Source organism: Papio anubis, chromosome 10, assembly GCF_008728515.1.
Source record: "Papio anubis isolate 15944 chromosome 10, Panubis1.0, whole genome shotgun sequence".
In the NCBI taxonomy this organism is placed as follows: domain Eukaryota; kingdom Metazoa; phylum Chordata; class Mammalia; order Primates; family Cercopithecidae; genus Papio; species Papio anubis.
Window position 1 is genome coordinate 90,436,740 of NC_044985.1, and position 27,717 is coordinate 90,464,456.

At 38.1% G+C, this 27,717-nt stretch overlaps 1 protein-coding gene across 3 annotated transcripts in view; it reads left to right on the forward strand.

Moving 5' to 3' along the window:
* Positions 1-27,717, forward strand: part of ADAM23 (ADAM metallopeptidase domain 23) — a 173,064-nt gene that overhangs the window by 70,128 nt on the left and 75,219 nt on the right. For all 3 annotated transcript variants that reach the window (XM_003907860.4, XM_009182880.3, XM_009182879.3), the window contains exons 4-6: positions 11,873-11,936; positions 23,937-24,019; positions 25,197-25,260. In XM_003907860.4, the coding sequence (XP_003907909.1) occupies positions 11,873-11,936; positions 23,937-24,019; positions 25,197-25,260 (211 nt within the window). The remainder of the gene's footprint in view (positions 1-11,872; positions 11,937-23,936; positions 24,020-25,196; positions 25,261-27,717) is intronic.

The window sequence follows — 27,717 nt, forward strand, 5'->3', positions numbered from 1 at the left end:
AGTGACATCAGTTGTCATCAAATTTGCTTATTATAAGATTTTGCTGGATGAGTATTTATATTTTCAGTATATTTGTTTTTTAGTGTCTTTATGATTAAAAACATGTTAGCATGACTCTTAAGTTTTTTTAAATTTGTTTTAGTTACAGTTAAGTGATAGTTTTGTAATGTGTTGTCTGATTTTGAAAAGACCACTTAAATAGGTTGGTGTTAATGCAACTGAGGCTTTAGCAGATCTTGATCATTAGCTCTCAGATTAATTTCTATGTAAAGGAATTTTGTTATCAATCTAATCTGTAGACAGAGTGTATCACTTTACATCTTGGTAATTGAGGTACAGTCTTTTAGTTGAGGTACATAGAAATACGTAGAATTAGAAGAAAAATTCAGCAGCTCCTTACAGCATATAGGCAATATGAATGGAACTGTTCTTTCAGCACCTTCTGAAAGAGATGGGCCTGAAGTCATCCCAGTATGCAATAGCTGATTATTTGACAAAGCATGTATCAAATTGATGAAATTATCAAATAGATGTGTGTGTTAATAGTCCTCAACTTCCAGTTTATCATAGGTGTATAATTAGGGTAGGAGATGATGACAGTCATACTCATATTCACTCTTTTAGACTTAGAAGTTTCCTTAGAGACCCTATAATTCAACATTCTTGGTTTTTGTAAGGGAGAAGACTAGTCTTACAATGTTAGTTACTTCTCTGAGACCTCAGAGATGGTCAGCTCCTGGGTGCCTGTTTAGTGCAGGCATTCCCCGTGACTGGGGATATGACAGTGAGCACAGTGAAAAAGGGCCAGTTAGCACTTTCGTAAACCACACTGAATCTGAAAGTTCACACTAGCTGAAAGAATTCTCCTTTCCAAAGAAGTTACAAATGACTGGTAGTTTTTCCAATGAATTCTGTAATTTTCAGAGGTATCTTAGCTTGTTATTATTTTTAAATGGTACATAATTCAGAAGAATGAAAATTCTGTTAGAGAAATTAGTTGTACTTTAGGTAAATCATGACTTTTTTTAAACATTGGAAGTCCCAATGAGTAATTTTTGTGATGCCATGAAATGTGCTCAGAAGGTGGGCTTATTTGAAGGTACTTTTTCTAAATGGCAATTTAAAAAAATAGGTGCCATTTTGTATGATAATCGTCTTGTACCCACATGAAGAAAGCATTAAAAATTCTCTGTTCTCTTCCTCTTCTTGCTAGGTTATGTTCTTATCTACCATAATGGTTTGAGATTACTGTAGAAGCATGTTTCTAATTGCTGCATTGTGACAATTACTTAAGCGTATCTACTATTTAAGAAGAACCAGCCTGATAAGGTGGCTCATGCTTCTAATACCAGCACTTTGGGAAGCCAAGGAGAGAGGATTACTTGAGCCTAGGAGTTGGAGACCAGCCTCGGGAGGATAGTGAGACTCCATCTCTACAAAAAAATTAAAAAGATGAGCCACGCATGGTGGCACATGCCCTTGGTCCCCAGCTACTCGGGAGGCCATGGTGGGAGAATTACTTGAACCTGGGAGGTCGAGGCTGCTGTGAGTCATGCTATTTCCACTGCCTTCTAGCCTGGGTAACAGAGCAAGAGCCTGTCTCAAAAAATAAAAAATAAAAAGGACCAAGATTATCATCTCTAAACATTCCTGTGTTATATGTATGAAGGTTACCATGATTGCACAGAATATTGTTTTCTGTATAGTACAGAGAAATCAAGGGTGACAACTTCAGATGCCTTTTACTTTACAGGGCTGTGCAGACGTGCCCTTGGTCTGTCTCTTGGGGATTTGCTCTACAGAGGCCCCCTGTCTCAGTTCAGCCAGTAGATATGTTCCAGGTTCAGGTTTTGGTGATGCAGTAGAAATCAAGAGTTCGGCTTCTAGGTAGGACAAAAAGAGAGAAGGAGAGCACACAAAAGACAATAGTAGTTGTTCTACAAAAATCTTACTCTTCCTTTATTAAAGCAGTGTAAAATTGCAAAGTACACATTAGCATTTACATAATAAATTTTAGGACAAACATATATAATTTACAGTGAAATAATTTAAAGAAATGGCAACATTTAGGTAAAAACCTTTATCTTTGTTAATCATTGCTTTAATTTTCATATTTTTGTTTTTTTCTCTCACTCAGTCTCTTTGGCCGTTAATTGAATGAGTGGAGGACAGTTAAAGCCACATGTTTTCATATGCGGAGAGGCTGCTCCTTAATGTCTTTGCTGGTTTCTTGCCGTTCTCTCCTGCTGCTAACATTAATTACTTTGCTGATGGCTCTAATTGACCCAGTAAAAGAATCTTATCTGTGTTCAGCCCTTCCCAGGCCCTGAAGTCTTTCCACCTTCTGCTTGTTTTCAGTCTTTATAAAATAGCCTTTCAAGTTCTGAGTTCTGGTCCTAGAGTTCCCTTTCCTTTGAAAGTCCTAGGCCGGGCCTGGTGGCTCACGCCTGTAATCCCAGCGCTTTGGGAGGCCGAGGCGGGTGGATCACGAGGTCAGGAGATGGAGACCATCCTGGCTAACACGGTGAAACCCCGTCTCTACTAAAAATAGAAAAAATTAGCCGGATGTGGTGGCGGGCGCCTGTAGTCCCAGCTACTCCGGAGGCTGAGGCAGGAGAATGGCGTGAACTCGGGAGGCGGAGCTTGCAGGGAGCCGAGGTCGCGCCACTGCACTCCAGCCTGGGTGACAGAGAGAGACTCCGTCTCAAAAAAAAAAAAAAAAAAAAGACAAGAAAGTCCTACCCCTTGCTTAAGCCTGTGGATCACTGTTTCTAAGCCCACCTTTTCAATACTGTTGCCCCATATCACTGATGCCCCAGCTCAACTGGACTTTTAGCTCTTCCCTGAATATGCCTCTTTGCCTTTTCCTGTTTTCATGGATTTGTACACAGTGGCCCCTGTCTATAGGATCTTCTCTTTCCTGCCAATATTTCCCTGTCCAAATTGTATCATAGAGACTGCCTAAGCCCTGCTTCTTCACTAAAGGGTTCCCTGATCATATTAATTGAAATTAATTTTCTCCTTGAGGGCTGCTTGATGCTTTGTTTGTTATTTATGGTCGTAGGCTAAATGCTGTATTTTAGCAATGAGATTATAATCACCTTGAGGGTGAGAGGCATTTTGTTTCTCTTTTTGTCTTCATCTACTCCCACCAGCGGATGTTCAGCGAACATCCGTCTCATTGAGTTTAGGGGATGTAGGGAAAGCCTGGCCAGCTGCTGCTCCCTGCGTGGTAGGTGGTGATATTGTAAATTTCTGTGGTTCCCGGCATTTCCTGGACCCGAACTTAATCCTTAATTAAATAATTCCTTTATTAAAGGAGCTATGCTTCTTTTCCCTTAAAAATGTAGCTTGTATTATGGTTTCTTCTTAAAATGGCAGTATACATTCATTGTAAAAATTTTAGGTAATACAGTTAAGCAAAAGAAAGAAAATAAAAACTATTGAAAGTTCTGCAGGAAACAGTAGCCCAGTGCTATATTTGGTATACACCTTTTCAGACATTTTTCTGTATGTGAATGTGTACATATAAACATACTCCTAAAAAGTTGCCAAGCATAGTGTTCTTTTACTTTTCTTCTCATTGAATGATGTTGTGAACGTCTTTCAAAGTGTCTGTGAAAGCACTAGAAAGCTGCTGTCACCTCCATCATGCATGTTATTGTTTTTGTCTAGCCATTTCCTCATGAGTGGAACTTGTGGAATAAAGGGTGAACATGCTTTCAGGGCTTTTGATACCTATTGCCAAATTGCCCTCTGCTTGCCAGTTTTCCTACATCCTTGTCAGCAGTGGCTACTGTCATTCATTTTTATTTTCTAAAGTGATGGGGGAAAATGATCTCTTTCATGATTTTAATTTACAGGTATTTTATTGCTAGTGCAGCTGTAGGTTGGTATGTGATTGATCACCATGAATATTTCTTTTCTTTTTTTCACGAGTTACATGTTGTATACATATTTCTTCATGTTTATTTAAATCCAAGTTTATTAATAGGTTATATATGTATGTAAATATGTATGTATATTCATATACATATATCTCTGTATACATTATACATATATAAATAAATCCAACTATATTTGTACACATATAAAATTTGTTGTTAGTAGAAATTTTTCCACCTAGATTATTTTTAGATTTTTTTTGTTGGTTGTACATGTAGAAATGTATTTTGTTTTTTCATATTTATCTTGTAACCAGCCACCTTACTAACTGTTATTATTTCTGATAGTTTTTCTCTTGGTTTCTTTTTTATTCTTTTGGCTATTTTGTATATACCTAGGAAGAATAGAACACCATATAAACAGATGTGCAGTTTTTCTGTATAGAATGAAAAATGAAAAAAGTAAAGAATGAAAAAAGTTAAAAATGAAAAGAGTTATTTTCCTAAAATGTGGCAAAAACTGGACTTGGAAGAGAGTAGTTTCTTCTGTACAAGGTTACCAGAAGGCGAGGGTGATCATGGATCCTCTTCTGTTCTCTGCAATTTCACTATGTGTGATGCTTGCTTTGTAGTTATGTTAATAAATATTGGATGTATCAGAAAAGAAGCTGGATTAGCAATATTCACCAACTATGTTCATTATTAGCTTTGAAATTTGTTCATCATAGCATTTCAGTGATGTGTAACTATGTGCAGAAGATATGCCTTTTTAATTTGGATCCAGTTTTCCTTGTGTTTAATTTTTTTTTGGGGGGGGGTTTTATGACATACGGGGGTAAAACTACATTGTGAAAGTAACCATGATTCTGTCATAAAGGAATCTCAAAATTACTGGAAACTTGGAAAGACACTGGTAGCCACAACTAGTAATGTGTTATCCACTTCATATGGTCAGGCTTTAAGTTAAGGGGAAGAAATGAAACATCTTTCATTTTTTATTTAAAGATTTTTCTTCTGATACCACCCCACTCAGAAGGGAACTCTCACTGGCTTTTATCGGCTGATCAAGCCAGCTGAGTGAGGGTTCTCAGCTTTTATATCACCTCAAGTCTCCTAACTCCTCCTTTCTCCACTCTACAATTGGCTTGCAGGCCTGCCTATGTTTCTTGTCCTTATTATACTAGGGTTTTCTAAACTTCATTATGGTTAATGGGACCATTTCCTGAGATGCAGGAGTACCTACACATTTACATTTCCACTGCAATTTCTCATGTGGTTTAGGAGCTCATTAAATTTCTCTTGTTACCCAAAGAAAAACCTCTACACCCTATTCATGCTAGGAACATTCTCTGCCTGCAGTTCTGTTCCTATGAAATATGCCCACACTTGCCAGCCCTTGCCTGGTATGCCATCTTTGTCTGACTTAACACAAAGCCTCTATGCAACCTATAATTATTTTCACCCACTTAATATATCATTGCTATATGCTTAAATCCCAGCCTCTCCATGTTCTTGATCTTTTAACGTAGCTTAAAAGTCTTACTGTATTGTTTACACTCAAAGGAGTATATATTTTTTAGCTGAAACAACTTTTGGTATAAAAACTATTTTAGGTGGTATGAGTCTAAATTTTTAAAACTTTAGGAAAGTAATGGTTGAAAAATTGTTATACTTTTAAAGTCTTCTGTTACAAAAAGAAAAAAGAAAAGCGATATAAGCGCAAGCATAATCATAGGTTACAAGCTTATGTTTATATGAATATATTGAGTTTACATTCTGTGTCTGTCTTCATTACCACTTACAGTAATTATCTAGTGAATTTAAAATATCTTAAGTGTATAAAAGGACAAAACAGAGAAGCTTCTAATGGAAAGAGGGAGCGGGCGCGGTGCTTCACTGTGGCTTCATGGAGCCTTGGGCATAACAGTGTCACTATGCTCGAGGCTCCATGAAGTTGAGGGTCTCCACAGTGACAGCATTGGTTGTCATTAAATGAATAAAATGTGGACCTGGAGGGAAGGGGTGGTAGGAGACTTCTTGGATGAATGTCAGGGCTCATTTGGGTGTGATTAGGGTTCCCAATACTGAGAAGTTAAGCACTGTCAAGCAGAAGATAATCAGATGACTGACTTTGCATGAGAAATATGAGCATCTGTGGTACTCCTTTTCTAGATATCATTTAATTTTTCTACTGTTTGTTTAACTTCTGTTCCAGTCCCAATTTGAACACATATGGAAGTAACTTACATGTTTTACTACTGAGATTTGAATTAGGGTATTTGTGCTACTGTTAACTTAGGAACAAAGATGTATGGCAAGGTGCATGACTGGTCACCACCTGACAAGTTCAGTGTCTTACAGTGAATGTGATCTCATAGCTTCCTGACTTCTCCATCTTACACTGCTGAGTCCTCTTGCCCAGATCTGCCTACTGATGTTGTGCACTGAGAGAGCCTAAAGCACCTACTCAAGGCTTTCCTAAAACAGTGGTTGTATTAGTCCATTTTCACACTGCTGATAAAGACATACCTAAGACTGGGTAATTTATAAAGAAAAAGAGGTTTAATGGACTCACAGTTCCACCTGGCTGGGGAATCCTCACAATCATGGTGGAAGGAGAAAGGCACATCTTACATGGTGGCAGACAAGAGAGAATGTGAGCCAGTTGAAAGGGGTTTCCCCTTATAAAACATCAGATCTTGTGAGACTTATTCACTACCATGAGAACAGTATTGGGGAACTGCCCCCCATGATTCAGTGATCTCCCACCGGGTTCCCCCCACAACATGTGGGAATTATGGGAACTACAATTCAAGATGAGATTTGGGTGGGGACACAGCCAAACCATATCAGTGGCTGTGTGAAACATGATGACAGAACCCAAAAGCAACTGGAGGAGAAGACATACTCACAGACTGCTTGCTTACTAGAATCACAGCTTTTGAGTATTTTCTACCTTGTAGACCAACCTGACCTTCCATGTAGAACTCCAAGTGTATACCTTAAATTTGGCCTTTTGGTGCCTTTTGGTAGGGTGACCATATGCCCCAGTTTTCCTAGGACAGCCCTTCCTGGTTTATGTGTGTGTGTTGTCCTGGAACAATGATTAATATGCCTCTTTTCTTTTCCAGAAATGCCCCAGTTTGGATGATAAATTATATGGCCATCCAGTTGCTAGGTTTTGGTGCTTGCTGCTGTTCTTCTAGACTTTTTTTTTTACCTAGTTCTGCTGGTGAAGAAATGCTGTGTGGGCCTCTGGGTTCCTTCAGACAAGCTTATTCTCAGCAGCTCACTCAATTTCCTAGTTAGAATTAAACTGAGTGCTTAATACAAAATTTCAGAGAATATAGATTTTAGAACTAGAAAGGAATTCTAGTTCATACACTTTTTACAATGAAGTAAATGATTTTAAGTCATGTAGAGAAAATGATTTCCTTTGTGGTCCAATGTATGTCTTTTCTAGTAGTCTTCCTCATAGCCCAAGGCGTGGTTGGCCACGTTGTTTTGTTCTGAGCAATTGTTTTCTTTGATCAGCCCACCCCTAAACTTCCCTGACCAGAATTGCTCCAAAGAGAAGCATTTTTGTTTGTTTGTTTGTTTGTTTTTTCTGAAATAGAGTCTTGCTCTGTCGCCCAGGCTGGAATGGAGTGGCGCGATCTCGGCTCACTGCAACCTCTGCCTCATGGGTTCAAGCAGTTCTCCTGCCTCAGCCTCCTGAGTAGCTGGAATTACAGATGCGCACCACCACACCCAGCTAATTTTTGTATTTTTAATAGAGGTAGGGTTTTAGCATGTTGGCCAGGCTGGTCTCAAACTCCTGACCCTGTGATCCACCTGCTTCAGCCTCCCAAAGTGCTGGGATTATAGGCATGAGCCACCGTACCCAGCCGGTTCTTTGTTTAAATTAAGGGGTTAAAGTTATTTTCCAAAAAACCCGGAATCTACCCTTCTTGGTTAATAGCTTTCATAGGTACTAGGGAATCTTGGTACCTAACTTTTCCAATTATTAGAATTCTTGGCTTCTCCATATGGAACTTCTTTGTAATGGAAGATACAAACTTTTGGGAGTTTTGACCATATGGCTATTTATGTGTCTACTTACATTAGAAATATGAATCTCATGTTCAAGGATTCCAGCAAATACACACATATACACACGTCTATACACATACACACAAAACCTTCCTGAGGTAAATCTCTTTTTGTGAATTTCCAATTCCTAAATATAATAGCAGCTCTATTTGTGTATTTCCTGATAATTGTGGAATTCTTTGAACATAGATTTCTAAAAGATAGATTTGTGATAAATCCTGAAATTAGGATAGTTTAGACAGTGTTTCAGTGACAAACATGAAATCTGAGACTTCAACACTATAAAATGTTATCTCTTCCCCACACTGTGATCTAGGGCAAGTTGAGCAGCTCTTTTAGGCAGCTCTTCTCCAAATCATGATGAAAGGGTCTAGGCTGCATTCATATTTCAGTTATGCCATCTGGAGTATGTGGCTCCCAGGGTTGCCATGAAAGAGAGGGCTTAGATAATCCTGCAGGGATTTTAGTGGTCACAGTAGAAGGGCAGACATCACTTCCTTCATCTCTCATTAGCCATGATCCATTGTCTTGGCCCTAACCTAACTGCTGCAGAAGCTGCAAAATGTGGTCTTATCAGGATGCCAGGAAGGGGAAAATGAAATAGCATTTGATGGACACACAGCATTATTTCTGCCACAGTTCCTTCATTGACCTGATTCTTGGCTCATTTGTCATGTTTCAATAGTTTTATATTCTCCTGCTCTTACATGTTCTTCATATTTTGAGTAAAATCATATTTAGTCTGATTCTAGAGTCACTACTTTGGTGGTGCAGATTCACCATGAAGGTGCAGAGTGAGTGGGTTCAAGAGTTTCCTTGTTCTAGTTCTTCCACTCTCTTTCACTGGCTTTTAACTTCCATCCTACGTTTATCCATTTACTTATAAAGGTCACTCCTCTTTCAACAGATAACCTGCGTGAGAAGCATGGGAGTAGCCACAGAATACAGCTTTTCTGTAGCTTCAGTAATTGAAAAAAGATGTTTATTTTAGAACTTAGGATGTTCAGAGTTTGCCCACAAGTTATTAGCGTCTTCAGAACCAAACATCCAATTGGCTGATCAACAGAGTTAAATGCCAGTTTATGTTTGGGTCCACAATTGCTAAACAGATGAGTGTTAGCATTTCAGAACATTCTGTTTCCAACAGGAAATTGTATTAGGACTACAGAGAGCAGAGGTAGAGGAAAGGACAACTCATCTTCAGGCATATGAAGATGTAGATTACCTTTTCCTTCTCGGCTGGATGGGGCTGGAGACACACCACTGCACAATCAACTGTTCCCTTCTCCCTTTTCAGTGTTTTTTGTCCATCATCAAAAATTACATTTCAATGTTATTTCAAGACGTTTATAATTAATTAGGTTACATTTCAGTTGATGTAATTCACTCTTAAGGAAATTACAAAATAATATTTTTGAGTGAGGTGATCAGTCTTGCATGTTTGTGCTGATTTTGCTTAGTTTCAATTCAAGAGTTGCATTCTTCATCCTGTTTCCAAGCCCATATAGCAGGTGTTGGTAGAAGTTCGCTCATTCAGCAGATATTGATTAAGGGCCTGCTATGCATTAGGCATTATGCCAGGTGCTAGGGATACTGTGATGAGTGGAAGAATTAGTTTCAAGGGAGGCTAGCTGTGGTCAGACAGAAGGAAAGGATGGAGTAAATGGGGTTGTGTGCTATTTATAGGAAGTAGAAGAATGGACTGGCATGGTGAGGAGGGGCATATGGTGGTGTATTTGTCTCAGTGTTTGCCATAGACCTCCTGAAAAGTAGCTGTTTTTCATCTTTAAGATTCTAAAATGCCAGAGATACTAGAAATAGGTATGTTCATGAGAAAAAGAGACCCTTAAAAAGAGGGAAATAGGATAATTAAAGTGACTTTATCCGATTTGAGAATTCATGGTTAGAATGCAGTTCTCTGCCCCTGTAATTACAGGCAAAATTAAAATAACATTGTTTCCAACTCTTAGACATGCTCCAATAATTGTGTGGTTGAAAATAATAAATTACCTGTAGAGAGACACAGTTAGAATGCAGTTAGGGAGACCTCTCTGCCTCCTGGTGTTGCAGAAGCTTTCCACAGAAGAATGGTACCATCACCAGCTCTGTCTGTATATCACAGTGCTGGTAGCCAACTTAATTAACTAGCAGTGAAAGAAGTTTCTGCACCCTGTGAGATATTCCCCATGTATACAGAGTTCAGTAATTGTCATTACTTTTACTATCTGAGGTTTTTTAAAGGGAATGAGTAGACATACCACAATTTAGTTTCAAGAGTGGAATTATCCTTCAATACACATTTGATTTGTGATTTTAATGGGAAGCATGTTTAAAGTTTAAGCATTGACTTCCTTTCTGTGTTGGAAAGGTTGTCCATTAGCAGACACAGGGCACTATGCTGGACATACCCAGGAGGCCCCCAGTTACTCTGTTGACTGGTGCTTTACGCCCCTTTCCAGCCCTCTTCACTGAATCATTTTTAGAATGCATCAGATGCAGCTCTCAAAGTGATGCAAAATCATTGAGTCCTCGCATTCTTCAGCTAAAGAAGTAGTGTCATGGTTTCCTAACAAGAAAACCTACTATGAGGCAAGATTATAGAAAATCAGAATAGCAGAGTAGGGCAGGAGCTGAGGAATCTTCTGCTTTAGACCTTCATTTTTACGTAAGAAGAAATAAAGACCCAAGTTTAGGGCATACAGCTGACTCAGAGTGGGACCTACTCCTGTCCTTCAGTTCCCATTATGATTAAATGAGTTAATACCATTATAGTCCTTATAATAGTACCTGTGCCATAGTAAGTGGTCAGCAAATGCGAGTTATCACTTGTCATTATTCCTAGTGGTAGAGCCCAAACAGGAACCTAGATGCCCTAATAATGCAGTGCTCTTCAGGAGGCACATATTTTATATTTCCATGCTGTAGAGGGAGAAATATGTTTTAAGAAGTTGAGTTAAAATAGTGACCACCACAGTGCCCATTTATGTGTACCTACTCAGCATACTAGTACTTAGTCTGTACTAAGTACTAGGCTAAGTACTGCATTTCTTAGCCCAGTACTGCATAGTCTGAGCTAAGTACTGCATATTCATGGTTTCCTTTAATCCTCACAGTGTTCTATGAGATTCACATTCTTGACCATCCCCATTTGACATACAAGTTGGGGAACTTGCCCAGGGTCACACCACTAATATGGGGCTGAACTAGGTTGTTTTTTTTTTTGAGACCTCTACCTCCCTGGGATTACAGGTGTGAGCCACCATGCCCAGCCTTGTTTTATGTATTTTTAATAGTCGAAAAAAATCAAAAGAAGGATAATATTCCATGACACATAAAAATTATGTGAAATTCCAATTTCAGTGTCCATACAGTTTTGTTGGAATACAGCCATGCTCATTTGTTTACATATTGCCCGTGGCTGCTTTTGAAATATAATGGCTGAGCTGAGTAGTGTAGTGGAGACCGCATGGCCCACAAAACCTGAAATATCTACTCCCTGGCCTTTATAGAAAACATTTGCTGACTTTTGCCTTGGTGATTACGTTTTATGACATTCCAGCGGTTTACAGCATAATTGTGGAGTTTTTATAGGATCTGTCTCCTCGTGTTACTTGCATATTAATTAACATATGAATCAGATCCTGAATAGTGTGTATAAAAAGAGTTCACCGTTAGATTGTCTATGTCTTGCCTTTTTTTCCCTATAGATTGGGGAGTAATTTATTCCTGGATACTGTGTGAGACTCTTGATGATAACCTGTTTTTGTTTCTGTACTAACCATGGATTGCAGCTGTTTGTGATTTGCATGCCCCTCACGTTCATTTATTGAGCCGATTGTTTTTAAACCTCCAAGTGTCTTAGACGCAGAAATCACTCTATTTTCTTTCCTTTGTAGTGGTTTGTTGTCTTCTGATTATGTGGAGATTCACTACGAAAATGGGAAACCACAGTACTCTAAGGTACGGTTACTGGCGTCGGCAAGTTCTCTAGTGTAAGTGTACCAGTCATAGAGTTGATCAGTGCACACTGCATTGTTTTGATGTCTGTCTCGGTAAAATCACCTGTGCTCTTTTACAATGATACTATTTTTAGTGAGGAGAAATTTATTAAAGTGTACAAATGTTTGAGATAACATTAGGTATTCAGGACAAAAAATGTTTATTGTTTTTATTATACATACAGTACCTTTTGTGATAGTATAAAGAGCTATTCAGTTCCATATCAGCACCTGAAAGTAGTCAGTAAAGAAGGACAAGGCTCATGGCCATCGAATCTGGATTAGAAGACTGGATGGGCTGTTAGAATGATTCTTTAGTGCAAATGACTTTGCTGCCCAAGAAGGGCAGGGGAAGTGAAATTTAGGTAGTACTTTTTCTCTAACCGTCATAACAATTCTGTGAGGTCAATGTTATTATTCCTGCTGTACTACGGAAGAAATTAAGGCAGAGAGAGGGCAAATAAGCCTGCTTAAGGCCATGGAACATTGAATATGAGGGTACTTGGGTATCTGATTCCTTCATTTGGAGATGAAATTTCTTGTCTTCAGGAAGGATTAATAAACAGCAAGTGAATTTGGATTAAAGCAAGAGAGAGAGAGAGAGAGAGAGAGAGATGGTTTGTATGTAAGAAACAGTGACCTCCATCAGTCAGGGTGAAGATCCTCAGAATGGCTACAGAAAGAAACTCTGACTTTTAGGGAGTCAACAAGTGCCATTGAACCTGAGCAGTGTCCCCGGTATCCCGGATACTGGGGCACAGGAAAGGAAACAAAGTGGGGAAACATCACTAGATTTGTTGTTTGTTTGTTTGTTTGTTTCCTAGATTGTTAACACATGTCAACATAAAAGTAGCACCTTTCCCATGTGTGGACTTGCGCAGTATAGGTAACTGGGATTTTCAGTGTGATGGCTTCTCAGCAAATATTTATAGGCGCCCTTCATTATAAATACTGCCCAGGAGGCCCTGGCATGTCTCAGGATTTATAACATTCCAAATTGTAATTGGACGTGTTTTCCAGCCTTTGGTTTTGTGCCACAGATTAAGAACTTTCATGTATCATTAGTTGTCAGTTCTTGCCTTAGGTTGCACTTGGGGGTTGTTGAGTCTCCCTAAAAGTTAATGCTGTGGAAAGTGAGCAGAAAAGCTAAATCAAGCGCGGGAACGAGCTTCCTGGCATTTGTACAAACTGAAGCTTCTGTCAGCTGTGCCAGGGCCCTGAGCACTGCGGATGCTGAATCATGAGCCTGGAGTAGACAAGATTGCAGGGAACTTTATAGACTCAGCAAATGAGCCACCTTTGCAGGACACAGAAACCTGATCCAAACTTTTCACTAAGGCACTAAGTTAGTTTTTTTTTTTAAAGAAACAGAATAACTAATTGGCCTCCAGAGGTCATTTGAGGTCCCAAAAGGAGACCTTATAATTAATAAGATATTCCAAATCTGTTATCAATTGTAACTAAAATTAAAACAAAAGGTATTTCAACTCTAGCAAAAGAAATTGTATTCACTGCAGTTTGTTTTTGTGTTCACTGCTTTTCTCTCTTTCATGACCCATTTTCTCCAAATAGCTCATATGCCCAAACTTATGTGCTTCATAGATAATGAATTAAGTCTGTTTTTTATGTGTCTGTATTGATATGGTGCACAGTATTTTATGTCAAGATTTTTAAATGTAGCAAAATTTTAAATATTTTAGCATGTATTAAGTAATCTTCTAAACCTTTAATTTTTAAAAACTTCATATTATTTCTAATTCATTTGTTATAATTTGTTTAAAAATGCCATGGTGATAGACATTTTGACTGTTTCCAATCTTTCACTATACGAATAACTTCAAGGGAAGGGCCTTCCAGATACATTTTGAATACATCCCTTATAATTGCTTCAGCGTTAATTCTGAGAAAGGAATTTTCTGGGTCAAAGAGTTGGTACAATTTTTTAACACTCTTCACATATATTAACAATTTTTCTTTCTGAAAGTTTGTATAAATTCATATTCCCACCACCATTACATATATATATATATATGCATTTGTAAATAAACTTCATGAAGATTGTCTTTTATGCTGTTTCAGAAAATCTTTGTCCAGAGTACCAGAAAAGGAAATTAATATGTAAGAATGACTAGGTTAAACTTACTTTCACATAATGCAGCCTTTTTTCCCCCAAATATCTCAAATTGTTTATTTATTTATTTATTTATTTATTTATTTATTTTTGAGATGGAGTTTTGCTCTTATTGCCCAGGCTAGAGTGCAGTGGCGCAATCTTGGCTCACTGCAACATCCACCTTCTGATTTCAAGCAATTCTCCTGCCTCAGCCTCCCAAGTCGCTGAGATTACAGGCGCCTGCCACCACGCTTGACTAATTTTTTTGTATTTTTAGCAGAGACAGGGTTTCACCATGTTGGTCAGGCTGGTCTCAAACTGCTGACCTCGTGATTCACCGGCCTCGGCCTCCCAAAGTGCTGGGATTACAGGCGTGAGCCACCATGCCCGGCTCAAAGATCTCAAATTGTTTAGAGAAAAGTACATGCGCACATTGTACACACACACGTAGACACACAGTATTATCCACATAACTAAAGAACAGTCTTATTTGGCTGTGAAGTTAAATATGAAGGTAGATATTGACAGTATCCTAGGAATTAGTTGCAACCGCACTTTGAAAAGAGGGTTGCCTAGGTTCTCCCATTTCACCACTACCAAGCCCCTCCCTCATTCTTACTTCTCATTAAGAAAAGATTAATGTCTTGGCTTTTACTTTTATTGCATGCATGTGGGTTAAAAGTGCTTCTTTCCATGTGAAGCAAATATAGGAGCTGGAGAGGTAAAAAAGAAGCGTGTAATATGAATGCTGGCTATCAATCTGTGAATAAGGAAGAACTTTTGTTCTGCGCTTGATGGAGCAATAGCCTTTGTTTAAGTTCCTACAGTGCTTTGCACATAATATATAATACAACTATTTTGTTGATTTTTTTAACAACTTTAAAGGTAATTTATTTACTTTTCTTATTTTATTAACAAATTTATTGGGATATAACTTATATATCATAAAGCATATAATTGTTTTTAGTATATCTACAGACTTGTGCATCCATCAACATAATCTAATTTTAGAATATTTTCATCATTCCATAAAGAAACCTTACACCACCTGTTAACAGTTGCAGTCTCTCTTTTACCAACTGTAGATAACCACTAATCTATTAATACTTCCTATCTCAATAGATTTGCCTATTCTGGACATAAATGAAATTGTATAATAGGTGGGCCTTTATGACTAGTTTCCTTTTTTGTCCCTAGCTTTAATGAGGTATGATTGAAAAATAGAAATTGCATATATTTAAGGTATATAACTTAAACTGTATATATAGGAATTGTATGTATTATACAAAACATCATGTTGATATGTTTATACATTGTGAAATTGTCACCACACTCGAGCTAATGAACATACCCATCACCTCACATAGTTATGTCTTTTTTTGTAGTGAGAACATTTAAGATTCACCTTCTTAGCATATTTCAAGTACTATATATTTGTTGACCAACTTTGCTGATGAGCCTATTTAAATAAGTTAATTTTTAGCATTTCAGTTCTTATAAAAGAGTAAGCATCAATATAACACTATGAAAGTACTTTTCAAAATTAACATATTTCTGTTAGATCTTTTTTGGTGAGCTGCTAATACATATTTGTAAGTGCTTACTAATACTTTGATTTCCCTTCTGCTTATAAAAGGAACTACTACCTGACCAGCAGTCATGATGAATAAATAGATGAAGTGCCTCCATCCCAACTTCCCTCTACCTTATTACTATCATTATTAGGTGGGGAAAGCGTCTTTTCCTAGGTCTATTTTCTCACCTTGGCTTCTTCCTATTCCCTTGCTCATTCTTGCTCAGGGAAGGAAGAGCAGTTTGACTGCTGGGAAAGTATGTCTGTGCAGCCAATTCCTCCCTCCCCTGTTTTTTTTTTTTTTTTTTTTTTAAATAGGATCCACCTTCCTACAGGAAGAATACATTCTCTCCACCTTTCTCTTCTCTGAATTGTACTGTGGCCACCCCCGTGTGTGTGTGTCAGGGGGGGATTGAGTTGTCCCACATTGTCTCTGCCTGGATGGGTAAGGCTAGCTAACTCCTGGGTGCAGCATTAGTAGGCCTATTAGATTCTCAACTAATCCTCTCCTCCAGTATAGCTCTATAATAAATGAAGGTGACATTTTTATGTTTCATTTCTATGTGACTCTCTCATTTAGTTTTAAACTTGGGTGGGCACCAATTCATACCCACGAGGATGGCTGTAATAAAAATGATGGACAATAACCAGTGCTGTCGAGACTGTGGAGAGGTTGGAACCCTCATACACAGGTTGTGGGAATGTAAAATGTTGTGTGGCTGCTTGGCAGAACAGTTTGGCAGTTCCTCAAAAAGTTCAACAAAGAATTACCATATCATGCAGCAGTTCTACTCCCAGGCATATACTCAAGTGAATTAAATATATATGTCCACAAAGAAACTTGTACATAAATGTTCATAGCATTATTCATAGTAGCCAAAAGGTGGAAACACCCTAAATGTCCTTCAGTTGATGAAGGAATAAAGGAAATGTGGCATATTCACATAGTGGAATTACTATTCAGTCATAAAAGGAATGAAGTACTGATACATATTACACTATAGATAAACCTTGTAAACATTATGCTAAGTAAAACAAGCCATATACGAAGGGGCGCATATGATATGCTTCTGTTCATTTGAAATGTCCAGAATAGGCAAATTCATAGGAACTGAAAGTAGGTTCATGATTGCCAGGGCCTGGTGGAGTGCAGGGGAGGAGAAATGGGGATTGATTGCTAATGAGTACAGGACTTTTCTTCTGAGGTGATGAGACTATTCTGAAACTAGATAGTAGGGATAGTTATACAACTCTGTGAATATGCTAAGAAAAACACTGAATTGCATACTTAAAAAGGTAAACTTTATGATTTCTAAACAACCTTTATGATATCTAAACGATAACAAAAAACCCAGGTGGGGAATAAGAATTTACCCACCCTCTTCATCAAACAAGAATCCTTTAAGATTGGTCTTGTCACATATGCTCATGAATAAGCCATTCCTGCTCATTCATTAAACAAATATGGTTTTACTGTATAGCATAATGTCCTTCAGGTCCACCCATATTTGGCAAATGCCAGGATCTCCTTTTTTAAGGCTGAATGCTATTCCATTGTATGCACATGTGTGTGTGTGTGTGTGTGTGTGTGTTGAAATAAGCCAGACACAGAAGGGAGAATGTTCTGTGACCTCATTTATGTGTAGAATCTAAAAAAGTCAAATATGTATTTAAGTTGGTGCAAAAGCAATTGCGGTGTTTGCCATTGAAAGTAATGTCGAAAACCACAAATACTTCTGCACCAACCTAATAGAAACACAACAGTGGTTAGCAGGTGCAGGAGGTGGAGGGGTGAGAGTGAGGTGGTGGGTTGGAGAGATGTAGGTCAGATGGTACAAAGTTGCAGTTATGTAGGCTGTAAGTCTCAAGATGGAATGAATAGCATGAGGGCTATGGTCAGTCATATTGTATGATGGGAATTTGCTAACAGAGTAGATTTTAGGTGCTCAAGCCACACGCTTACACAAAAGGTAACTGTGAGGTAGAAATAAGACATGTTAATTTGATTGACTATAGTAATAATTTCACTATGTATATCAAAATATCATGTATATTTTAGATATATACACCTTTTTTTTTTTTTTGAGATAGTATCTCACTCTGTTATTCAGGCTGGAGTGCAGTGGCACGATCTTAGCTCACTGCAACCTCTGTTTCCTGGGTTCAAGTGATTCTCCTGTCTCATCCTCCCGAGTAGCTGGGATTACAGGCATGTGCCACGACGCCTGGCTAATTTTCATATTTTTAGTAGAGATGGGGTGTCACCATGTTGGCCAGGCTGGTCTCGAACTCCTGACCTCAAGTGATCCACCCGCCTCGGCCTCTCAAAGTGTTGGGATTACAGGCGTGAGCCACTGTGCCCGGCCTGATATATATAACTTTTAAAAAACAAAAAAGCAGAAAAAATGTTGATTTAGCTTGTACCGTGACCTAGTTTAGGTCATAGTTGCTGTTCTAGGTACTAGATATGTATCAGTGAACCAGATAAAAATTCCTGCCCTTGTGGGTCCTGTGTTCTCTTCTCACCTTTATTCTTTTCTTTATCAGTATAACTACATCACCCTTTTAGAATGTTCTTTGTGCTTTCCTTATCAAATCATCATCACAGCTCAGCTCAAGCTCCGTTCTAGGAGTGAAGGCTTTTTGGCAGCAGGAGAGCTTGGATTATGGTCAGTGGAGTAGGTCTCTGTGTGCATGGCTCCTGGCTGGGAGGTAGGGTTGATGCAGAGCGGAGGAGATTGGAGGAGTGCGTGTTCTGAAGACCTTATCTAGTGTGTGAGTAAGGGAGGGTGGGCCCTGCAGAAGTCAATCAGAGTCTGGCCGAGGTGCTCTGTTGGAGCCAGGAGTGTTTTCAGACACACAGGTCTGCCTGTCTTCCATTTTCTGAGTGTTTCCCCACTTCTTTCTGCTTCCTTTCCTTTATTTTTCTCATTCCCTTTTCCTTTAGTAATATTTTAATGAAATTTTCAGACTATTTTTTAAATCTATTTTCCCTTCTTTTTTACTGCCTCTCAACTTGCCATAATTGGGTTTAAAAAATCATGTTTGTGTTGTTTCTAACCAAAGAGTTAGATAACTTAAAGTTTGTATTTCCACTCCTGTACTAAAAATGACTCTTTTACTTGTGTATACACTAGAATTTTTTCCCTAGTCTTTGAATTAATAGCCAGTTTTTAAAAAACTTTCTTACCACTGCATAAATAATAAACAATTTAAGCAATAGCAAGGAAAACAAAACTATCCACACTAAATCACTTAAATTAGATCCAGGATTATCAGTTATTTGAATTTTGAGTATAAAGTTGAAATTATTATTAATCATTCAAAATATTGCCCTTCCTGGCAACATTCGGAGTATATTATAGAATATGTAAGGAGCCCGGGGTTAAAATATGCCCCAAGAAATCAAGATAGCAGATGACACTAGCTCCTCACAAAGCTATTTTAAGTTGGAATAGTATAATTTATATGAACTATTAAAAATTTACATAGCATTGGAAGAGCCATACTGTTCTAATACTTTATTAAACTACTGCAAGAACATTTTCCCTATTAAATTTAATGAAGGTAAATAATTAAACAAATTATTTAATAATTTAACAAATTATTTAATAATTTATGTGTTGGGGTCTCAAGTTCCCCAATTCTCCAAAATTATTATTTTTATTTCCTTATTCTGCAGTAGTCAAAATCAGGTATACATGTCCCATTATAGATATCTTTTTTCTATTTCTCATTTGTTATCAGCTCACTGATTATTAAAATAGTTTAGCATATCCTAGTAGTTGATAAGCTTGAAAAATTTAAAGATACATATATAGAATAATCATTTGAGTATAGTGTCAGTAGTTTTTATTATTATATTCAGAACCTAGATATCATAATATACACATTTTCTAGTTAAGGGCTGTGTAGTTTCTTTTCAAATGTTTATCCAGCCCTGCAGGAATAGATTGAAAATATCAGTGTGTGGTCACTATGAATGTCCAGGTTTTTGGGAGTTTCATAAGCAATAAAGAACTGGCTGATGGAACTTTACCATGCAGATAAAATAGTTAGACACAAAGGTAGGGTAATTTTAAAAACCAAATTGAAACTATTGGTCTTGTTTCCACTGAAATGAGTAGAATCAAACAGTTCCTGTTGTTATTACTATTATTATTATCATCATTATTATTTTTTATAGAGGCAGGGTCTTACTACATTGCCCAGACTGGTCTCAAACTCCTCCTGGGCTTAAGCAATCCTTCCTCCTTGGCCTCCCGAAGTGCTAGGATTACAGGCATGAGCCATGATGCCTGTCCAGTTCCTGTTATTAGATTAGTAACACCAGGGAACCGGATTTTGTTTCCCCTACAAGTTGTTATCACTAGAGTCACAAAGTTATTATCCCCAGCCGTTTCTGGGTAGGAAGTGTTTTTATAAGATGGACATGGCTTCAATGTGTCAGTATATGAAGAGGAAGCCTGGTAGGTTCCAATGGGATTCTGACCTTGGAAACCTTGTGGAGCAGAGTTATTATTTGAGCATGATCTGGCTTGTGGAGTGTTCAGCTGTGTGCAAGTAGCAGGCTGGAAAAGGTAGGGAGCATACTAGGATTTTTAATTTCCTGTGACTAGCCAATAACTTCCACTTATCAGATGCTCTGTTTTTGTTGAATTTAATTAACTGACAGTTTTGGATCTGAAAATGCTGATGTCTATAGGGGTGCACAGAGACTTGTGTCATGGGCTGAATTGAGCCCATTTTGGTTCTCCTTTCTGCCATTTGCCAAGTCACAGGTCTGTGACCCACTCCTAGGTGGTCAGGGCCAGCCCTCTTTAATTGTCTCAAGTCTTCCTGACTGGAGAAAGAATCATGGACTTGAGAACCTGAAGATGTGGGAATCAGTTTGTCCTTTTGTTATTTTTAGAAGAGCCTTTTGCACTTTGTTTCTGTCCCCATATGGGTATATGGAGACAGCAGTCACTGTGAGGTAATGGTTGGTGAAGATGGCCAGACTCCTGGGTGGTAGGCACCCCTGGAGCTGACTGTCCAAAGTCATGATTGCCAGTGCCCTCTAGAAGTGGGCTCCCTGTACTGGCCCACTACTGTTATGCTTGGCACCCAAGATGGATTGCTCCTTCTCTCTCAGGATTTATTTTATATGATATAACTCAAGATGTTACTTTGCCGTGGTCTGAAGTGTTACCAAATAATATTTGTCCATAATACTTTTTAAAAACTTGATATAAATTTAGTAATAAAAATCTCAGAAAATCCTCTAATACCACTACTACTGATATTAAATTGGAAGCTACCAAATTGCTTATAATGCTTAATATAACTACACAATGTGGCTATTAAAACTTTCTTATGATGATTGGATATTGCCTGAAGTCTCATGTAAGGTTCAAAAAATGCAGTGATTCAAGGCCGGACACGATGGCGCATGCCTGTAATCCCAGCTACTCAGGAGGCTGAAGCACAATAATTGCTTGCATCTGGGAGGTGGAGGTTGCAGTGAGCTGAGATCATGCCACTGCACTCCAGCCTGGGCGACAGAGTGAGACTGTCTTTAAAAAAGGAAATAAAAGAAAAGCAGCCCTTTACTGTACACACACACATACATACAGTTGATCCTTGAACTGCACGGGTCCACTTATATGTAGACTTTTTTCAAGCAAACACAGTATTCGTGGGATGCAAAACCTGTGTGTATGTAGGGCTAGCTTTTCATATATGTGGGTTTCACAGGGCTGACTGTGAGACTTGAGTATGTGCAGATTTGGGAGTATGTAGGGGTTCTGGAACCAATCCCTGACCGTCTAAATATATATTTATCTCTTTTTTCTCCCAATAACCCACCTAAAGAACAGTTAGGGAATAAAAAAGGATATGAACCCACCAAGACAAAGACAGGAGAAGAGAAAACAAGCAGGTGAGACGTAGCTATAAAATTTCAGGAGGTGGAAGGTGGATGAGGGTTGACTCTTACCTTTGAGCTTTTCATGCTCTGCTAAGTTCGTTTGGGGGGAAACCAAGAAGAAACAAGTCAACTTATGTCACTTATCCCAGAAAGGCAGAAATAAAAGCATCTGAAAAAAGAAAAACTGGTTGAAAGTAGATGTAGAGTAGTTAAGTCCCCAATTTACTGCCTGCCCCGTGCAGCCAGATAACCAGATAAGAAGTCGGGGACTTCCCTAGTCTGGTAGGAGCTCATGTATGGAGAAAAATGGAATGGAGGGAATTCTCAGCTATATTTTATAAATAATAAATATTATTTTTTATTATAAATATTCTTTTTATAAATAATAAAAATTATTGTTATTTATAAAAAATAGCTGCCCAGATCTGAAGTGCATAGTTTTCTTGATTAAAAGGCATCACAGCAGGAGGCTGAGGCAGGAGAATCACTTGGACCTGGAAGGCGGAGGTTGCAGTGAGCCGAGATCACACCATTGCACTCTAGCTTGGGCAACAGGGTGAGACTCCGTCTCCAAAAAAAAAAAAAAAAAAGTGTCACAGAGTACCCAGTACAACAAAGGAGCAAAAATGCTTAAAAAAAAAAAATGGAGCAAGAAAGAAAATACAATAATTATTAGTGTCAGAGCTGTGAACAGTATTTGTGTACACATAAACAATATAGATTTAACTAAAACTGGTGATATGCATTAGAATGTATTGGGGATGAGAGAGATTTTCAAGATCCTATATTAGGTAGATAATTTCTAACATGGAATTAGTCAGAACATAAAAATATAAACTTTCAAAAATATGTAGCCAAACACCAGAAGAAACAGCTTAAACCATTAAAAATGGTTGCCTTGGAGGTGGAGGGGAAAGAGGGACAAAGGAAACTGCTGTGTTTTGTTTTTTGTTTTTTAATTTTTTTATTATACTTTTAGGGTACATGTGCACAACGTGTAAATTTGTTACATATGTATACATGTGTCATGTTGGTGTGCTGCACCAATTAACTCGTCATTTACATTAGGTATATCTCCTAATGCTATCCCACCCCCCTTCCCCCACCCCACGACAGGCCCCGGTGTGTGATGTTCCCCTTCCTGTGTCCAAGTGTTCTCATTGTTCAATTCCCACCTATGAGTGAGAACATGCGGTGTTTGGTTTTCTGTTCTTGCGCTAGTTTGCTGAGAATGATGGTTTCCAGCTGCATCCATGTCTCTACAAAGGACATGAATTCATCCTTTTTTATGGCTGCATAGTATTCCATGGTGTATATGTGCCACATTTTCTTAATCCAGTCTGTCATTGATGGACATTTGGGTTGGTTTCAAGTCTTTGCTATTGTGAATAGTGCCACAGTAAACATACATGTGCATGTGTCTTTATAGCAACATGATTTATAATCCTTTGGGTATGTACCCAGTAATGAGATGGCTGGGTCAAATGGTATTTCTAGTTCTAGATCCTTGAGGAATCACCACACTGTCTTCCACAATGGTTGAACTAGTTTACAGTCCCACCAACAGTGTAAAAGTGTTCCTGTTTCTCCACATCCTCTCCAGCACCTGTTGTTTCCTGTCTTTTTAATGATTGCCATTCTAACTGGTGTGAGATGGTATCTCATTGTGGTTTTGATTTGCATTTCTCTGATGACCAGTGATGATGAACAGTTTTTCATGTGTCCGTTGGCTGCATAAATGTCTTCTTTTGAGAGGCGTCTGTTCATATCCTTCGCCTACTTTTTGATGGGGTTGTTTTGATGGGACAAAGGTGAAAAGTTTCAAGATTTGATGGGGTTCCTTTGAGGGACAAAGGAAACTGCTATGTTTTTTTTTAAAATAAAATTTGTAGTTATTATGTGACTTTGAAAACTACATTCATGTATTGTTTCTAAAATGTTTTAAAAGTTAATTTTTAAAGGTAAGAAAACAAATAAGATATTGTATAGTTTTCCATCAAAAATGATTATAAACAAACTTTTGGAGTTTCTCTTCAGTCAAGTGGAAGTCCTTGTTCCGTAACAACATCGGAGAAGTACCTGTACTCCTATAATACATACTTAAGAAATGTATGTTTTATTAATTACCTTGGTGTCATTGTTTTTTAAAGCCTTTTCTCCTTCATTCAATTTAATATACACATGCTTATTATAAAAAAGTTGAAAAATTGCCTAGTCTTATTTGCAACTTTAAGAGGAGTTTCTAGGGTTATTAATACAGTGCACATATATGCCCATCCTTGCATTTCTTTTTGCTTTATGGAAGCACCCAAAGAATTAATCATGATGCATAAAATACAACCAATGAATGAAACCTTCTGCTTTCCAGGGCGGAGAGCACTGTTACTACCATGGAAGCATTAGAGGCGTCAAAGACTCCAAGGTGGCTCTGTCAACCTGCAATGGACTTCAGTAAGTGGGAATGTCATTGGCATTTTATTCATTGACCCTTTCCAGTTTTCCTTTTATGGATATATATATATTTTATATTTATATATTATATATATACTAAATATATATATATATATATATATATATTTATTTATTTTAGTGACTCTTCTGTGCCAGTGCTGTGTTAGGGACTGCATATGGAGTGGTGCACAAGGAGGGCAATGTCCCTGTCCTCTTGAACACTTAGTGTTTGTAGGAGATCCAGAGATTAATCAAATGATTACATAAGTGAATGTTTAATTACCATTGTGCTAAGAGCTGTAAAGGGGAAGATAGGAGCTTGTGGAGTGGCAAAACCTAGTCCAGGAAGGTTTCCCAGTGGCATATTCCGGAGGGCATGTCAGTTAGACCTACAACTAGACTTGAGAGTCAGTAGCCCTTAGATCTAAGAAACTTAGACCTAACAGTAAGTTGGAGTTAGCCAGGCAAGGGTGGGGTGACAAAGAGAGGAGTTCTCACATTGACCTAGGTGTGGGCTCTAACAAAACCATGTGTTGGCACCTTTTAGACCTGAACACAGTAGCACCTCATATAAAGACTTAGTTTTGGCCATGTGATGACAAAGAATCTTGAAACTTTTTGCCCTTTTATAAAAAACCTTATGTCCCTGAAAATTAAATGTAATTTGTATGACATAGAGTCATACTGCTTGATGGCAATTTAGAATTTGTAAGCATAAAGATACCACTGTTTGCTTCTTCAGAAACAGATGGTTTTAGATTATTCTCATATATAAAGAACCTGTTTTCTTACAGATGATATTGAATTTGCATAACTAGAAGTTTGTATAGTTGTACATGGTTCTGGAATAATTACTTTAGAGACTGCCACTGAGTGAATAGTCCTATCCCAGAGTAGTTTTCCAATCTGTTGAATTTCAAACATCAGTTATATCAGGTATAATTTGCATGCATTTGATGTATACTTTTATAATTTTTATAGTCTCCATGCTGCCTAATAGAGTGCTGGGGCCACAGTGGGACTCCATGCAGATATGTGAATTAAACTTGTGACAGTGTAAAGGGATTTGTTCAGTTATACTCTTTATTTTGAAGACACAATAATGAAGCTCACTTGCTATTTCTTGCCATTTCCTGTGTTTGTTTGTTCCTTCCTTGTGTGGTTTCTTTTGTGCTAGTGGCATGTTTGAAGATGATACCTTCGTGTATATGATAGAGCCACTGGAGCTGGTTCATGATGAGGTGAGTCTATGCCATCAGTTGCCTGATGGCGTTCTACTCCTCCAGCATCTTTGCCTTTGAGCAGAAAAGAGAAAAGAATGTAGATTTCAGAGTGCCTTTGTACATGTTACCTTATTTCAAATTTAGAGTGGTACCCTCAGTTTTGAAGTTTAAGTCGCACATGCCAGGCCCAAGTACCAGTAAGGGATAATAACAGGCATCAAACATAGGTTTTCTGAAGCAAATCCTAGTCCTTCCCAGTCTATGAAAAGAGCGGGGAGAATATTTTGTTTTATACCAGCCAGCCTCCTTGCTTTAAACTAGCTTTCATAGAAGTCATTATACAAAAAAGATACTTGCACACACACACGTTTATAACAGCACAATTTGCAATTGCAAAAGTATGGAACCAGCCTAAATGCCCATCAGTCAGCAAGTAGATAAAGAAAATGTGAGAGAGGGATACACACACACACACACACACACACACACAAACACACCATGGAATACTACTCAGCCATAAAAAGGAATGAAATAATGGCATTCACAGCAACCTAGATGGAATTGGAGAGTATTACTGTAGGGAATTGGAGACTATTACTGTAAGTGAAGTAACTCAGGAGTGGAAAACCAAACATTGTATGTTCTCACTCATATGTGGGAGCTAGGCTGTGAGGACACAAAGGCATAAGAATGATACATTGGACTTTGGGGCCTTGGGGGAAAATGGAGGGTGGTGAGGGATAAAACACATTTGGGTACAGTGTACCCTACTTGGCTGTTGGGTGCATCAAAATCTCAGAAATCACCACTAAAGAACTTATTCATGTAACCCAACACCACCTGTTCCCCAAAAACCTATTGAAATTAGAAAAAAATAGCTTTCATTCTTAACTGTCATCTTTAGAAAATTGTGTGACTATAAGAATGTACTTAACTTTTATGAACCTGAAAATCTTTAGTGCGGAAATCTGTGAGCTGAACTATGGTTACATTATAGAATACTTAGTTTTCTTTACAGATAGGGAGGAAAATAATGTTTAGAGTCATGCATAAACCAGTGATTTAGACAAGAAATCACATGCTCTAATAGTGTTGCTTGCTAATAGAATGCAGTCAAATTTAAAATTTGATGTATATTCAGTAAATATTGTATTGAGGGCTTACTACAAGCTGGGTATTATTTCAGGTTCTGGGGATACTTTGCTGATAAAATAGACAGAGACTGAGCCAAATGGGGCTTACAGTCTATAGGGGCAGATAGGGATACACAGAATGAATAAGTAATTACATGTGATATGTTAGATAGTGATACGTGGTAAGGAGAAAAAGTGAAGCCAGGAAGGTGGAAAGTTAAATTTTTATATATACACGGTTCAGGGAAGGCCACCAAGAGAAGACAAGTGGTGAATGAAGAACTTAGGGAAATTAGAGAGCTGGAAGAACATTCTAGGAGATGAGCAAATACAAAGGCCTTGAGGCAGGAGTGTGCCTAGGGTGTTCGAGGAACTTTGAGGAACCTGACAGGGTTGGAGAGGAGTGACAAGGGGAAGAATAGGAGGAGATTAAGGTACTGAGAGTATGGAAGTCAGATCAGTGAAAAGAACTGAGGTGGTAAAATAATATTTTGTGACTGACAGAGTCAGAATATTGCAATATTTGATGGGGAACAGAAAACATTTTTTATCTTTAGGGATTTCAAATTTAGATAAAATTGGGCCGGGTGCGGTGGCTCACACCTATAATCCTAGCACTTTGGGAGGCCAAGGTGGCAGATCACGAGGTCAGGAGTTCGAGACCAGCCTGGCCAATGTAGTGAAACCCTGTCCCCACTAAAAATACAAAAATTAACTGGGTGTGGTGACAGGCGCCTGTAATCCCAGCTAATCAGGAGGCTGAGGCAGAAGAATCGCTTGAACCTGGGAGGCAGAGGTTGCAGCGAGCCAAGATCGTGCCATTGCAGTCCAGCCTGGGCGACAGAGCAAGACTCCATCTCAATAAATAAATAAATAAATAAATAAATAGTGAAACGGCTAATAGTCATGTAGGCTACTGATAATAAAAGCTAAACAGACAAACTTTTATTGTCTTGGTTGTGGCAGTGTTTGTGTGAATATGGGGTAAATTTCAAAGTTGTAACAGAAAAGTTTTAAAGGGTTGGTGTGTGAGTAAACCTCTGTCATTTTTCAACTAGTAACTATAAAAATTATCAGATACTGAAGACAGCCCACTTAGATAAAGACATTTTGATTAAGTAACATGATATTTTTCTCACTCCAGTAAGGAAAGATAATCTGTGTACAGCAAAATTATTCAACTCATTCAGCAAAAACTCTGACTTTGATTTCTGGCTTTAATGATTAATGGCCCTGGTACCCTAAAAAAATCCACAAAGAACAAAACACAGAATCCCACATAATAACTATTTATGCTTCGAGTTTTTTAAATGTATAAAATGAGATAATTTTTTAATGCATT